Raw genomic sequence first — 14,241 nt, 5'->3', positions numbered from 1 at the left:
GTTTGGGTGTAGCCGAAAGGAAGGAAGTGAGCTTTCATCTTCTTCTTCATCTTTTCCCAATCGGTGATCTTGGTCTTGCCTTGTTTCTTTCGTGAGCGTCGTAGCTGTTCCCACCATGCGAATGCTCAACCCTTGAGTCGGATGACAACCAACTTTACTTTCATCCGATCAGGCACCTCCATGTAATAAAAAATTCTTTCTAATTCGTTGTGTCAATCAACGAATTCTTTTGCTTGTAAGGTTCCTGAAAACTCAGGTAGATTAATTCGAAAATCGAAGTCTACATACCGTTCCTCTCGATTTTGACGCTCTGAGACCCTATTGTTGTGGTGGTAAGGGTTGTCGAAGGTGGATGCGGAATCACGGTCATAGCTCCTTCGAACTTCAAAATCCCGCGTCGCCAAACGCTATCCAAACATGGGTTAATTCTGCGACTTGCCTCCGCAAATCCTCAATCGTCACATCTTGAACGGTACGATCACGGTATTGGGTTTCCTCCATCAGAATTTAATTATTGTGATCACGACCGCCACGATCACGACCATGACTACCTTCCATCGGATCTGATGCGCTCTGATACCAACTGACGCCGAACGGGATAGCGATTATCCTACGGGCAATGCTTTGATACCAACTGGCGCCAGACAGAATAGTGATTATTCTAGAGGCGAAAGATTGGAGGAGAATTGGAGAGATAACAAGTTTGAGAAATTTAGAAAAACGAGTAGAAGGTCACGACAGCGCCACTTCTAGGATTTTTGCCAAAAAAGTAAAATTTTATTAATCAACCAAACTACTTCTTTTTTAAACATTAACTCATAAGATATTTATATAAACTCAAACCCTAAGAAAGATTCCTAAAAAAAGGAAAATTTCTTAACAAACTCGAAAAAAAAAATTCCTAAATAAAAAAATTTAACAAACTCGAAAAGAAAGATTTCTAATAAAAAGAAAATTTTTTAACAGACTCAAAATCCTAAAAATCCTAAACAGACTTCAAATATAAAATTCTAAGAAAAATTCTTAGCAGACTCAATCCTAAAAAACCTAAAATAAAAAAATAGAACTTTCAAAACTACTCTAAATATCAAAAATTTCAAAAATTATTAAAAATAAAAATTATCAAAATTAATAATAAAAATCTTCAAATCCTCCTACATTAGTGTCTCAGCTTGACATAGAGGGGGATGACTTAGTGAGATTATCAGATTAAGCTATAAATGATATATATTATGATGTTGTTGGTGAAAGTAAAATGAACACCCTCTACGCCTTGCCTCCCATGCACGGGTTGCATATGATTATGTAATGGCTTCTAGGGATAGGGGTTGATTCAATTCTCAATCTAATGAAGTATGAGAGTTATGGCTAAAAAATCAAGCACTGAGAGATCGGGTCAAGGCATAGAGCAGTCCAAGCATTCAATAAATGATCGAGTCAGGATACAAGTAGAGCAGTTGGAGCGATCGATGGATGATTGGGTCAGGATGGCAGTCGATTGACAAATGCGAGAATTCTTTAATCACTATTCATTAATGAGTCCTTTTGCTTTTTCCACACCACATGGTTTCGATTCACAAGAGACTCAAGACTCGACCACTCTTGATAAGTTGATATTTTGAGGGTGTTAACCTTCAACTTTGTTTTTATATTTATCATTCATTAAACATAATAATTGGTTCTGTTATATTTGATAATATATATAATGCTAATTATATTCTATTTTTTTCATTTTTTTCATGAACAATATTGATAGAACTTCAACATTTGAATCACCGATGATTTTATACTATATTTTGGAATTAAAGTATGCATTTTTTTAAAACATATTAAACTTATGTTAGTGATTCAGTTTGTATATTTTTCTAATAAGTTATTTTAACATTGTGAATATTTATTTTAATATTAGTTTCATTGTATTATTCTGATTTAATAACTTATCGTGTTTAATTTGATGTTGGATTGGATGATGGAGTTTTTTTTTAGGACGATGGCATGTTTGTCTCTATCATTTTGATATGGTTTATATCATAGACTGATTTGTATCATGGATAGCATTTGTATCATTTAGATATTGATTGTATCATAGACTGATTTGTATCATGGATAGTGTTTGTGTCATTTGGATATTGATTGTATCGTCTGAATATTGATTGTATCATTTAGATATTATTTGTATCTTTCAGATATATATTGTATCATTTGAATATTTTGTATTGTTTGGATATTATTTTATAATATTATTTGATATGGATTAGGTATATGATAAGTTAGTGATATGAATTGTAAATGTTGATTGTGTATATATATGATAGGTTTGCGATATGGATTGTATGTGATATAGTTTTGATATATTTGTATGTAAATATGGTACAAAATAAAAAAAAAAAATAGGGGATGCTAGCAAAATTTTTAAAAAATTAATGACAAAATTAAAGACTGAATCTGAATTCGGACACTAATTAGCAATCGAATTCGAATTCGATCGCTAAATCAAATTACAACGAAAATATTTATAAATTTTTTTCAGTCATTGTTCGGTCGCTAAACAGGTTTAACGATTAATTAGCGATCGAAATTTTGATCGCTAAATGTGGGTATTTTTATAGTGATGGTCAATATCAATCAAATCTAGGATGAGAATAATGGAAAGTCACCAAAAGGATGCTGTTAGATATTATGACCCAAATTTTGTTACACTAAGTGTGAAGTATATGGTGCAACTTTTATTATGAGATTTTTTTGGGGAGCTAGGGCACATGCGGTTTGGACCTTTATTATTATTTTCGCATTCATATTTATATATAAGTAATTAGGGTTTCACATTGAGATGATGGAAGCTGCAACTCTCTTATATCAGTTCAATTTTGATATAGTGAATTTTTCTCATTTGTCCATAGTATTGTTGCATGTCCAGGGTTTCATGTAAATTTGTATTTCTCACTTTCTGTCGATTGTCTATTTTTAATATTTTTGTTACAAACTGATATCAGGAGCTTATATCCATGCTTGATATTGATTATGGCAACCATAAAATGTGATACTTTGTTGTTGGATTGCAACACCAACTTATAGCTATAGTAGGTAGAGATGTGTAAAAAGTTATGCTTGCACAAATAGATTTTGGCAATGTGTTGTTAGGGTTTAAAAAGATTCCTTCAAGTTGGGTATTTAAAGGCCTTATCTCAAATTCATTTACATCTATTGAATTAGATATTGCAGGATGTTCTGAAAAGGACAACCACCTTCATATTGTGGTTGAAGTTGAAACAGTTGCTTTCGAGATATGGTTGAGTTGGTTATTGTAGGACAGACTTGCTACAGTGGATAAAGATTGAATCTCGACGAAGCAGAGATAATGTCCTCCCCCATAATAACCAATTGCAACTTTTCATTTACCTCCTCATAGATGATCGTGAAACCATATGGGGCCATCGGGGATGGCGGTTGTACATAGCAAAGAGGAAGCTAATAAATTACATTTGAAGGAACAATTGTATTGTCATCATCTAGTAGAATGTAGATCGATCTCCGGTAAGGATAGAGTCCTACAATTTTCAAAGTTGTTCTTATGATGATGAAAGGGTAGAAAAAATGTGTCAAGTTATATGTCTTGCAAGGTTGTATGGTTATTCATGATGCAACTGTCTCTATTCTTTCCTCGTCTAGTGGCAATGTTATTAGACTTTGGCATATGCATCTTGGACAAATAAATGAAAATAGCATACGGTTGAACTAAGTAGAATATGACTTCTTGATGGATAAAATATTAGTATATAAAAGTTTTTCAGACACTAAATTTTTGAAAAATAGAAGAGATTCAGATTCAAAAAGGGCATCCATATTATAAAAGAGAACACTCGATTATATACATTCTGATCGTTAGGGGCCATCCAAGGTGCCTTGTAGGAGAGGTGCTAGTTACATGTTGATTATCTTTGATAATTTCTCTATGGAACTTTAGATGTTCTTTGTGAAGCAATAGTGATGTGTTGCCTATGTTCAAGGAACGAACTATTATTATTGAAAAGTAGATAAGAAAGCAAGTTAAACATCTCTAAATTGATAATTGCTTGGATTTTTATTTGATGATTTTAATATTCTATGCAAATTAGAGGAAATATATTATGCTTAACAATTCATTATACTTCATAATACAATAATGTAGCAAAGAAAATGAATGGAACTTTGATAGAGAAACTACATTGCATGCATTTTTATTTCTCATTTACCTAAGTCTTTTGAGCCAAAGCAACTTCTACAAGTTGTTTTCTTATTTATCATTCGCATTCAACTGCTATTGACAAAAAGACTCACAAGAGGTATAGCCTAGTATAGACTTGACCACGGGTCAAGTTCGGAACCTAGTTCAAGTTCCATTGACTCGGTTAGCTTGACTCATAACTAGCCCATCTAGAGATGTGCCGATTACAAGTCGGCCCCAAGTGAACCAACGAATCAATGATTTGAACTGTTGATTCAAATAATAGTTAATCATCAATTCGTCAGTTCATTGCTTCACTTCTGGGCGATTGGTTCATGCTTCACTATTTAATAACTTTATAATATTTTAATAATATTAATGGTGTGGTTTATTTACTTTAATTTTTGAATGGGGACTATTGGTCTTTCTAAAAGATTATTAGGCCCCAAGTGAAAGCGAATCAACAATTTGAACGGTTAATTCAACCAACAGTTAATAATCGATTCGTCGGTTCATTGCCGGCTCAGGTATTTTTTTTTCTTAATTTTTTATTTTTGATTTTTTTTCAATGAGAGTCTTTCATTTAATAACATTTATAATATTTTAATAATATTAATGGTGTGGTTTATTTACTTTAATTTTTGAATGTGGGACTATTCGCCTTTCTATTAAAATTAATTTTCAACCTATTTATTTTAAATTTTTTAATATGGAACTATTTTGTCTTTAACTCATTAAATTTATTAATCTCATTCAACTCTACACATTTATCTAATTCTATCTTTTTATATATTCACTATTGAGTTTATAGAACTATTTGATTTATATGATGTATCCAATAATAAATTTATCGAGAGATATAATTTATTCAATAATAAAATTATATATATAGTGAAGACTATCATCGATACATAATCAAAATTAATCAAAAGATATATATATATTATATATATATATATGTATATCATCACACAAAAATATAATAATATTAATTTTAGATAAAAAAAACATTGGTATAAAAAAAGAAAGATGGTTCAGGGTTTAATATAATATTTTTCTCGATCTACTTTAACTCTCGACTTTTTAGAAACTCAAATACTACTTGATGATTGGACAAAAGTTATAAAAGAAATAAAAGAAATATAAATTTTAGGGGACTAAGTAGAAGATTTTGATATTGAAAGAACTAATAAATTATATTGTTTTAATTCTCTTATATCCTAAATGGATAGATAGACAAGTGTTCACATTTTTTAAAAAAAATTCTACATTTATAAAATTTTAAATATCTTTTTAAATAAAATATGAATGATAATTTTGAATCATCGTGAATCATGAATCTAACCGTAATCGATGATTTTGAACTATGAATCATAATCGCCTTTGATGATTAAGATGAAAAGTCAAGATTTTTTATACTATCAAATCGACGATTCTAACCTGTTAAATTATCGATTTCGAATAGATTTAACCTAGTGGTCCTACTAGTTACTCTAATTCACATATATTGTTTCCTTGATTCCGTTCTCTTTCACTTCTATCTACTTTAATTTGGTTTAGACAATAAAATGTGCTATCTGAATGACGAAATGGACAAGGAATTGAAGCTTATTCAGCAACGGAGAAATTAATAATTATTTTTTTATGAATTTAAAATAATTATTCTAAAAAACTATATGACATCATTTTCAATCAAATATATATAAAATAATTATTCAATTTTGTTTCCTATACATCCACCTTTTTAATTATATGTGCTATTGCTCAAAAGAGTTTATGACAACCTCCATAAGAAGGGAAGGAATAAGAGGGAGCTAGGTATTCTTGCTCAAAGGACTGTATATATCAGCCGTGGTATGGTCCATGATTGATGGAGCAAACTTCTGAGCCTGGCCCTCGGAATCTCCAATGGACTTCTTCTTCATGTCTCTCTTTCAAACTCCACTTCTTCAAAAGCAAATCACAAAAGTGATTTATCTTTTTTTTTCTTTTTCTTTTCTCTTCTTTTCTTTGTGTTTGTTGGAGATAGATGGATAGATTGATGGTTGGCTGATGTAACACCAAATGTTTCCTACATGTAGTCCCTGATCTTGGTGAATAAACAACGACAACATCACATGATCACCTACCCCAACTTCCCCTCTCTCTCTCTCTTTTAGCCAACAACGTACAGGGTTAGGTTAACACACAATAGTGAGGGTCATGTTATGCAAACAAAGAATGTTTCTTGCACTTGTCTTCTTCGCCTACTGAAAAGAACATGAGCACAGTGACAACCAGCAGCCTGGTGTTTCCTCCATTGTAGCAAGGTCTTTGATGGCAACAAGACAACACGTATGTGAGCTTGAATGATTGAAGGACATGGACAGGTCAGGCAAAGAAAAAGGCTGGGAATATTAGTTATATGTGACAGCGCCACTAATTGCTCCAGCTCTTATTTGCTGTTGAATCAACGTCTACGTCCACTCTTCTCTTCGCTCGCCTCTGTGATTCATCACCATGTTGAGTCTTTTAACACGTTGTCTCTACTCTCATGCTGGTCTTCTGGACAAGCTGGGAGATGATGCTTGATTCTTTCTTAGGATAGAGAGAAAGGGAGGCCTTTATGGGGGATCCAAAAAGGTGTCCACTGTCACAATTAAAGAACAAGCGCGAGCATGGAAGGGTTTGGGTTCCCCATTCATTTTGACTTGGGAAAGAATCTTACTCTCAATCCCTGAAACTGATATATTTTCTCCTTCGAGAAAGTTGCAGGGAAGGAGTATTTTTATTAGTGGTTTTTTTATGAGATCAAGGTGATGACATAGCAAAAATGGGCACAGACACATGCCCTACCCTAACTATCTTCTCAATTAGTGGAGGATATAATCACCCCTCAACAACCATCATGATGGGCTTTAATGATCGGTTCCACAACCATCCGTCATGACCAACGTAATTGTAATTTCTTTTGTTATGAGATCAAGGTGACATAGCGAAAATGGGGACCGACCGTATGAAGCCGTTGGTGTGGAGGATATAATCACCCCTAAAAATTGTAAAAATGATGGGCTTTAATGTTAAGGGTCATATAGATATTTTATGTTGGGTATTAGGTATTGATCCCTATGTAGATGATTCTTACAATCAAGGTGAAATTTGACCCTCCCTCCTTTCTTCTTCAGCATGACATTGGCAAGTTTATTTAAAGGGGTTTGTAGTGACAAGAAATTAAGGAGGCTTTGCCTTTTATAGCTAGTTTCATACTTTGTTTGTCTTCCTACATTTGTTTGCCTTCCTACACTTCCCTAAAGGCTTAGAGTCATGCTTTTACTCTTTTGATTCCTTTGTATCTCTTCTAATGTCTTTTCTTGCTTTGGTCTTTAGTTTGTCATCGATCTATGGACCCTAAATTGTCATGTGTTGGAGTGCATGGGTCGAGCTAGCCAGATATTAGAAGGGGTGAATAGCATATGTACATGCAAATATAAATTTCTAACTACTCTTACTATAAATCTATCAAAATTACACAAGTTAGCACAACAAAATAGTAAAAAAAACAATCACATACCATTCGACACGTGGTTTTCATATGATTCGTCAACTCCTCATCAGCTCTTAGACTCTTATTCCACAACCTATAATCCGTTAGTGAATTACTTCAAAAATGCCACTAAATTTCTACTTCACGGTCAAGTATCAGAGTTGGAGAAACCTCCTATAAAATCATAATTACATAGGAATAAACAAAGACTACCCTAAAATGTAGCAATTCCTAATGTAAAGCACACATTATGTTCCTTGGACCTTTGGAAAATCATTGTGTGCTTTTTTTATGTTTAAGTGATATAATGTTATACAATAGTTTTTCCTAAAACTACTAGACAACTGTATACTAAATCCAATTTCAAAAAATTAAAATCCTCACCCTATGTTCCTTGAAGCCTCAAGGATTCTACTATAGTTTTTTTTTCAATATTTGAGTCATAGAAGTTCATCTAGTAATTTTATCTAAAACTATCAAACGTTCCTAAATTTCTACAATTCAAAAAACAAGCCTCACATTATAATCCTTGGAGTTTTAGGAATCCTTCTATGTTTATTTATGTTTGAGCCTCATTACATCATCTATCAATTTTGGCCAAAACTACTAAATCACCTTAAATGACTTGGATGTTAAAAGCAAGTCTTGCATTGTGGTCTTTAGAGCTCGCACAATTTTTTTATAACTTTCTTCTCACTATTTAGAAGACTCTAAACTACTAGAGCTCCAAAACAAGACCCTACTTATGTTTCTTGAACCCTCAAGAGTCATATGGTTTTCTTTTTGATGTTTGAGTTTCAAAAGTCCTTCTAAGAATTTTAGCCAAAATGATAGACAACCCTAAATGTCTCCAATGCCAAAAATGTGTTTAGCATTATATTCTTCTTCTCATCCTTCTTCCCCTATCCCTTCTTCCTCTTCTAATGGCTACTCCACCAACAATAGAGACATTGTGATTTCAACCAAAATTGTTGTATACATGGGCATCTACCATTTTTGGCTAAAACAAATATATTGAATTTGTTTCCTTTTTAAAATTAGAATCAACATTTTCACAAAATGAATACTTAAAAAATTTAAAAAAGAGATAGATGAACTCCACGAGATTGTCAAAGTTTGTTCATGCCTTCAAAGTAACCTAAAAACTTTACCATATAAAATTTTTTGTCAAAATTAATTATTACACGATCATTTTTGAGTCTTTAATCACTTTGAAAACTAAAGTGGACTTTAGTGGTTTGTTAAAGTGCATCTACTTATGTAGATTCTAATTGTTAGAGAGGAAAAAAACCTGTAATTCTTTTAAACGCTTTGAAACCATGACTAGACTCTAATGGTATTTTAGAGTGCATTTATCTATTTATATCCAAATTTTAAAGAAAAAAACTATATCCAAATTCATGTAGTCATTTTGGTTATATTGACTCTAATAGCTTTTAAAGGATATCTATCTATTAAGATTCAATTTATGAAGAAAAAACTTTGCCATATAACTTCTTTTTTTTTTTTGCAGAATTGTAAGATATCTTGTTGTTGGTGGAACAGAGGAAAAAAGTTGAGGAAGTTGGTGGTGGAGTGAAGGAGTAAGTAGGAGAAGGTAGAGGAAAGCATCTGCAGGTAGAGGAAGAGGTTGTTGGAAGCTGAAGATATGGCAGTGCCTCACACAGTCACCAACTCCAAGATCTTTCCAAAGACTGCTCATCTGGTGAGATCTTAAAATCTCTACAGATTTCCATGAACAAGCAACAGCAGGACATGCTTACAGAGCCTGGAGAACCAGAGCTATACACAAATCATGGAGCAAAACTCTACCGGTGTCCGGCCGGCATTAACTCGGAATTAAATGCTGAGGAGATCAGCCGGCGGCGAGTGAGCATGCTCTGCTTGCTGCGCTTCCTTGACGGACTGATCGCTGTCCTCGTGATCTCCCGGATCCGTCGTGATTGTCTTGGGCAGGTCCGCAAGTATCTGGACGACCTCCCTCATCGTCGGCCGCTGCACGCTGTGTTCCTCCACGCAGAGCATGGCGACGTAGAAGACGTGCATGGCCTCCTCCACGGGGACGCCCTGAAGCCGGGGGTCCAAAATCCTGACCACCGCTAATTCCTTGTCGCTGCAGTACTCTGTCGTCATCTTGCGAACCCACTGCACGATGTCGACGCCTTCGCCGAACTCTCCCACCGGCTTCCGCCCGGTCACCAGCTCCAGGAGCACCACGCCGAAGCTGTACACGTCGCTTTTCTCGTCCACCTTCAGCGTGTAAGCGTACTCTGCATGCCAAAGTAAAGCAGGGAAGAGTTAACATGGAGTAACATGGAGTATCGATCGCAGCTACTCAAGCAGTGATAATCTTTAACAGTTGGAACGAACAACGATGATGATTTCTTATATATATATATATATAATCTGGAGCAAGCAACCAAAAGATGACGATGAGAACAGAGATATGTATAAATATACTATACCTGGAGCAATGTAACCGTAGGAGCCGGCGATAGACGACATGCACTCCGAAGTGCCGGAATCCTGCAAGAATTTAGCGAGGCCGAAATCGGCGACGTGGGCTTCCATGTTAGAATCTAGGAGGATGTTGTTAGACTTGACGTCCCGGTGCAGGATCGGCGGCGTGCAGTCATGGTGAAGATAGCAGAGGCCCTTCGCCGCCTCCACCGCAATCCTGTATCGGGTGTCCCACAGCAAATGGCCTCCCTTGTTGCCGTGGAGAACCTCGCCGAGGCTCCCATTCAGCATGTACTCGTACACCAACAGATTGGTCTCGCGGTTGGAGCAGAAGCCCAGCAGGCGCACGATGTGCCGGTGCCGAATTCGGCCCAGAGTTTGTATTTCCGCGGAGAATCCATGGTCGTGCGGCGAGCCACCCCGGCTACTGGCCGGCAGACGCTTCACGGCAACGCACTCGCCGTCGGGCATGACGCCCTTGTACACGACGCCGGCGCCGCCTTTTCCGATGATGTTCTCCTCCTTGAGGCAATTCAAGACGTCATCGCAGGTGAAACCGAGGCGCTGGAAGGCGGTGAGCTTCCAGGCTCGGGCTTTGCCGGCTTTCTTCAGAGAGCACGCCTTGGCGATGGCTCCTATGGCGAAGGCGATGGAACAGAGGAGGAGACCGATGACCATCAGAAGTTTAGAGGAGGCCGCCAGAGGCCCCTGTGAGCGAGTGGTGCCAGTATTGGCGCTCGTGGAGATGCAAGGCCCGAGGTACGGCCCACAGAGCTCGGGGTTGCCGTAGAACGAGCTCGAGTTAAAGTAACTGAACTGGCCGTTGCCAGGAACGCCGCCAGATAGGTTGTTGTAGGAGAAATCGATAGCGGTAAGGCTCTGCATCGTGGCAATGGACGCCGGGATGTTGCCTTCGAGATGGTTCCTCGATAAGTTCAGATAGTTCAAGATCTTCATCGCTGATATCTGCGGCGGAATCTCGCCGGCGAGCTCATTCCGGCTAAGGTCCACGAAAGTTAGAAGCTTGCACCGAGTAATCTCCGGCTCTATTTCGCCGGAGAACCTATTCCCGCTGAGATCCATTTTGGAGAGCTGCTGCAACCTGCCAATCTCTGGCGGAATTCTGTCCGAGAACTTGTTCTGGTTCAGGAGGAGCTTTTGGAGGCCAGAGAAGTTTCCAATAGAGGGTGGGAGAGGCCCTGAGAGTTTGTTGTTGGAAAGGCTGATTTCGCCAAGATGGGGCGAGATGGCGGAGTTGCCGGTGCCTGGAAACCCGCCGGTGAGGAGGTTATTCTGGAGCTCCAGCTGGGAGAGCTTGGGCAAGCTCAAGATCCCATTGGGAATTGATGCATTGAGGTAGTTGTCACCCAACCTGATTCTGCTAAGTGACACACAGCGGCCAAGGCTGGCCGGAATAGAACCAAATAGGAAGTTTCCGAGAGCAATGAGTGTTTGCAGCCTATTGCCTAAACAGAGGTCCGGCGGCAGAGTACCAGTGAGCTTGTTCGAAGATAGGTCGAGTATCTGAAGCCGGCCGCTACGGCCGAGCCTCCGTGGTATGCCTCCCGTGAAGTTGTTCTCCCAGAGCTGGAGCACCTCTAACACAGGCAGCTCCCCGACGAACTCTGGGATCGAGCCGTGTAGCTTGTTGCGGAACAGATTAAGCAGTGTCAGATTCTGGAGGTCGGCAAAGGAATCGGGAATCTCGCCGGTAAAGGCGTTGTTGGAGAGGTCCAGGGACTTGAGGCTGCGCAGGTGGCCAAGCTCCGGTGGTAGGCCCCCAGAGAGGCCGTTCAGCTGGAGGAAGAGCGTGTCGAGGTTTTGCAGGTTGCCAATCTCCGGCGGGATCTCACCAGTGAGGCCGCAGTTAGCCATGTCGAGGCGCACGAGATCTGAAAGACATCCGAGCTCCGGAGGTATTCCGCCCACAAAGCTGTTGTAATATCCGAAATAGAGCTCGCGGAGGCGGGTGAGATTTCCCAGCGCCGGAGGAATAGGTCCAGTGAGCTCATTGCCGGAGACAGCGAGATACTCGATGAACTCCCACCGCCCAAACTCCGGGGGTATGACGCCGGAGAAAAAGTTGCCGCCGAGGTGGAGGTGACGGAGATTGGGCAGGTTAACAACCTCGACGGGGAGGGGGCCAGCGAGGTTGTTGTTGTAGAGGTCGAGGACGCGTAAGTTCTTGAGGCCGGTGAGGGCCGAGGGGAAGGAGCCATTGAAGAGATTGTTAGAGAGGTTGAGGTGGCGAAGGTTGGAAAGGCGGGAGAGCTCGGCGGGAATGGGGCCGAAGAGGGAGTTGGAGGCGAGGGAGAGGTTAAGGAGAAGGCGGAGGCTGCCGACGGCTGGGTGGAGAATGCCGGAGAGGTTGAGGCCAGTTAGGTCGAGCGAAACAACTAAGCCAGTAGAGGGGTCGCAGGAGAGGCCAGGCCAGGAGCAACAGGAGCCGGCGGCGGTGGAGGCGTTCCAGGCGGAGAGGACGGCGGAGGGCTCAGAGATTGCAGCTTTGAAGGTGAGGATGATGTCGATCTCCGCCTCTCCTTCGGAAGCCTCCGCCGTCTCTGCGGCCGATGGGCCTATAACGAGAAGGAGGAAGAGAGGTAGAAGGTGGCGGTGGCGGCGGCAGCGGAGGTTGCTGTCGGGCGACGCCATTAGCTGCTCTGTCCTTGTTTGGTATGAAATCGTGGCCGAGGGACGTGGAAGCGAGTGGTGCCGGTTGGATTCTTATAGTGATTTCAATCTATTTTTGGATTCGGATTTTATGGGCTTTAATTATCTTTTATGGAGAATTTATTTTCGGATTCGGGTATTTATGGGCTCTAATTATCTTTTATGGGATTACAGTGGGTATCATGTGGCAAGCCTCAGAATGGGCCTACTATTTTAAAGGCCGCTTAATATTAAAAAAATATATTTAATCCTATTTTTAATTACAATAATTTTTAATTAATATTAGAGTATTTTTGGCTAGAAATATTATAATACCACTTATAATATTTTTTAAATAAAAAGTTAGGATAGAAAGTTTTTGATTTTTTTTTAAAATGTGATATCATGATAATAAAAATGAGAGACACTATTTTAATTTTTTACCACTTATATATATATGAAAATTGATATATAGCGTGAAATTTTGTAAATGGACATGTCAAGCAATATTTTTTTAGGATGATGGTGTACTTTTTTAATTTCAATGGATTTTAAAATAGTGAAATAAATAAATATGGTCATTATTCCACCACATAATGACACTGAGAAGTGGTTATTGATCGAGTGAGACTGGTGAGGTTAAAACAAGATTGCAGATAAAAATAAAAAAATAAAAGAAAAATCCATGAACTTTTGGGTGGTTCTCTGTGTGTCCTATGCATGGAAGAGAAGCAAGAAGAATCGAAATTTGTTCTTATTTTTTATTTTAATTTTTTTAATTCATTGAACAATATTAATCATGATTCGACCCGAGATCTAAGGATGAGATGACTCAAATCATAATCGAGTAATTTCGATCGGTTGGACACAAATTGAGTCCACTTTCAATAGACCAACTTGCTTCAGGTTGGACTTTTTTCAAGTCAGAATTTCCTTCCTATCGGACTTCAATAGACCGACTTCTTTAGGTCAGCTTTCAAAATGCCAAAGAGCAAGAAGGTCCTTCGAACAAAGGTTTGAAAGGACTCCAAAAAGATATTAGAAAGAGGGTCAAGGTAAACTTTGACAAAGTCTCTCCGACACTCAAGTCCACCTTTTTTTCAAGTTCTAACTTGAATGTCCGAGAGAACAAATGGAGAAAACTAAGAAGAACAGAGAGGTATGAATTGCTTGTCTTACTGTTGTTGGTATAAAAAGTACTAAATTACTAAATCATCAAACTTAATTTTGATAATAGCATAAGCTCAAAATTAAGTTGTGTTGTAATCTAACAAGGTTAACTAAGTGCATAGATAGCTCAACCAAGAAAGCTCTAATAGATCAGCTAGACCATATACTGTAAGGAGGGTGAATATTGCTCGTTGAAACCTATTCTTTTATTTTACAAAACCAAGTCAGATATACA

The 14,241-nt window shown here is 38.3% G+C and overlaps 1 protein-coding gene across 1 annotated transcript; it reads right to left on the bottom strand.

The window, feature by feature from the left end:
- Positions 1 to 9,529: 9,529 nt before the first annotated feature.
- LOC141829288 (uncharacterized) lies at positions 9,530 to 12,839 on the bottom strand. Its single transcript, XM_074716730.1, has 2 exons — positions 10,193 to 12,839; positions 9,530 to 9,997 (listed from the first exon to the last, which is right to left on the bottom strand). Exons 1-2 carry the CDS (start codon positions 12,837 to 12,839, stop codon positions 9,567 to 9,569), a joined length of 3,078 nt encoding a protein of 1,025 aa, XP_074572831.1. The 3' UTR covers positions 9,530 to 9,566.
- Between the last annotated feature and the right edge of the window lie 1,402 nt (positions 12,840 to 14,241).

Source organism: Curcuma longa, chromosome 5, assembly GCF_044706935.1.
Source record: "Curcuma longa cultivar G26 ecotype Majalengka, Jawa Barat chromosome 5, ITB_CL_G26_1.1, whole genome shotgun sequence".
In the NCBI taxonomy this organism is placed as follows: Eukaryota; Viridiplantae; Streptophyta; class Magnoliopsida; order Zingiberales; family Zingiberaceae; genus Curcuma; species Curcuma longa.
This window is presented reverse-complemented; position numbering and strand designations above follow the sequence as displayed.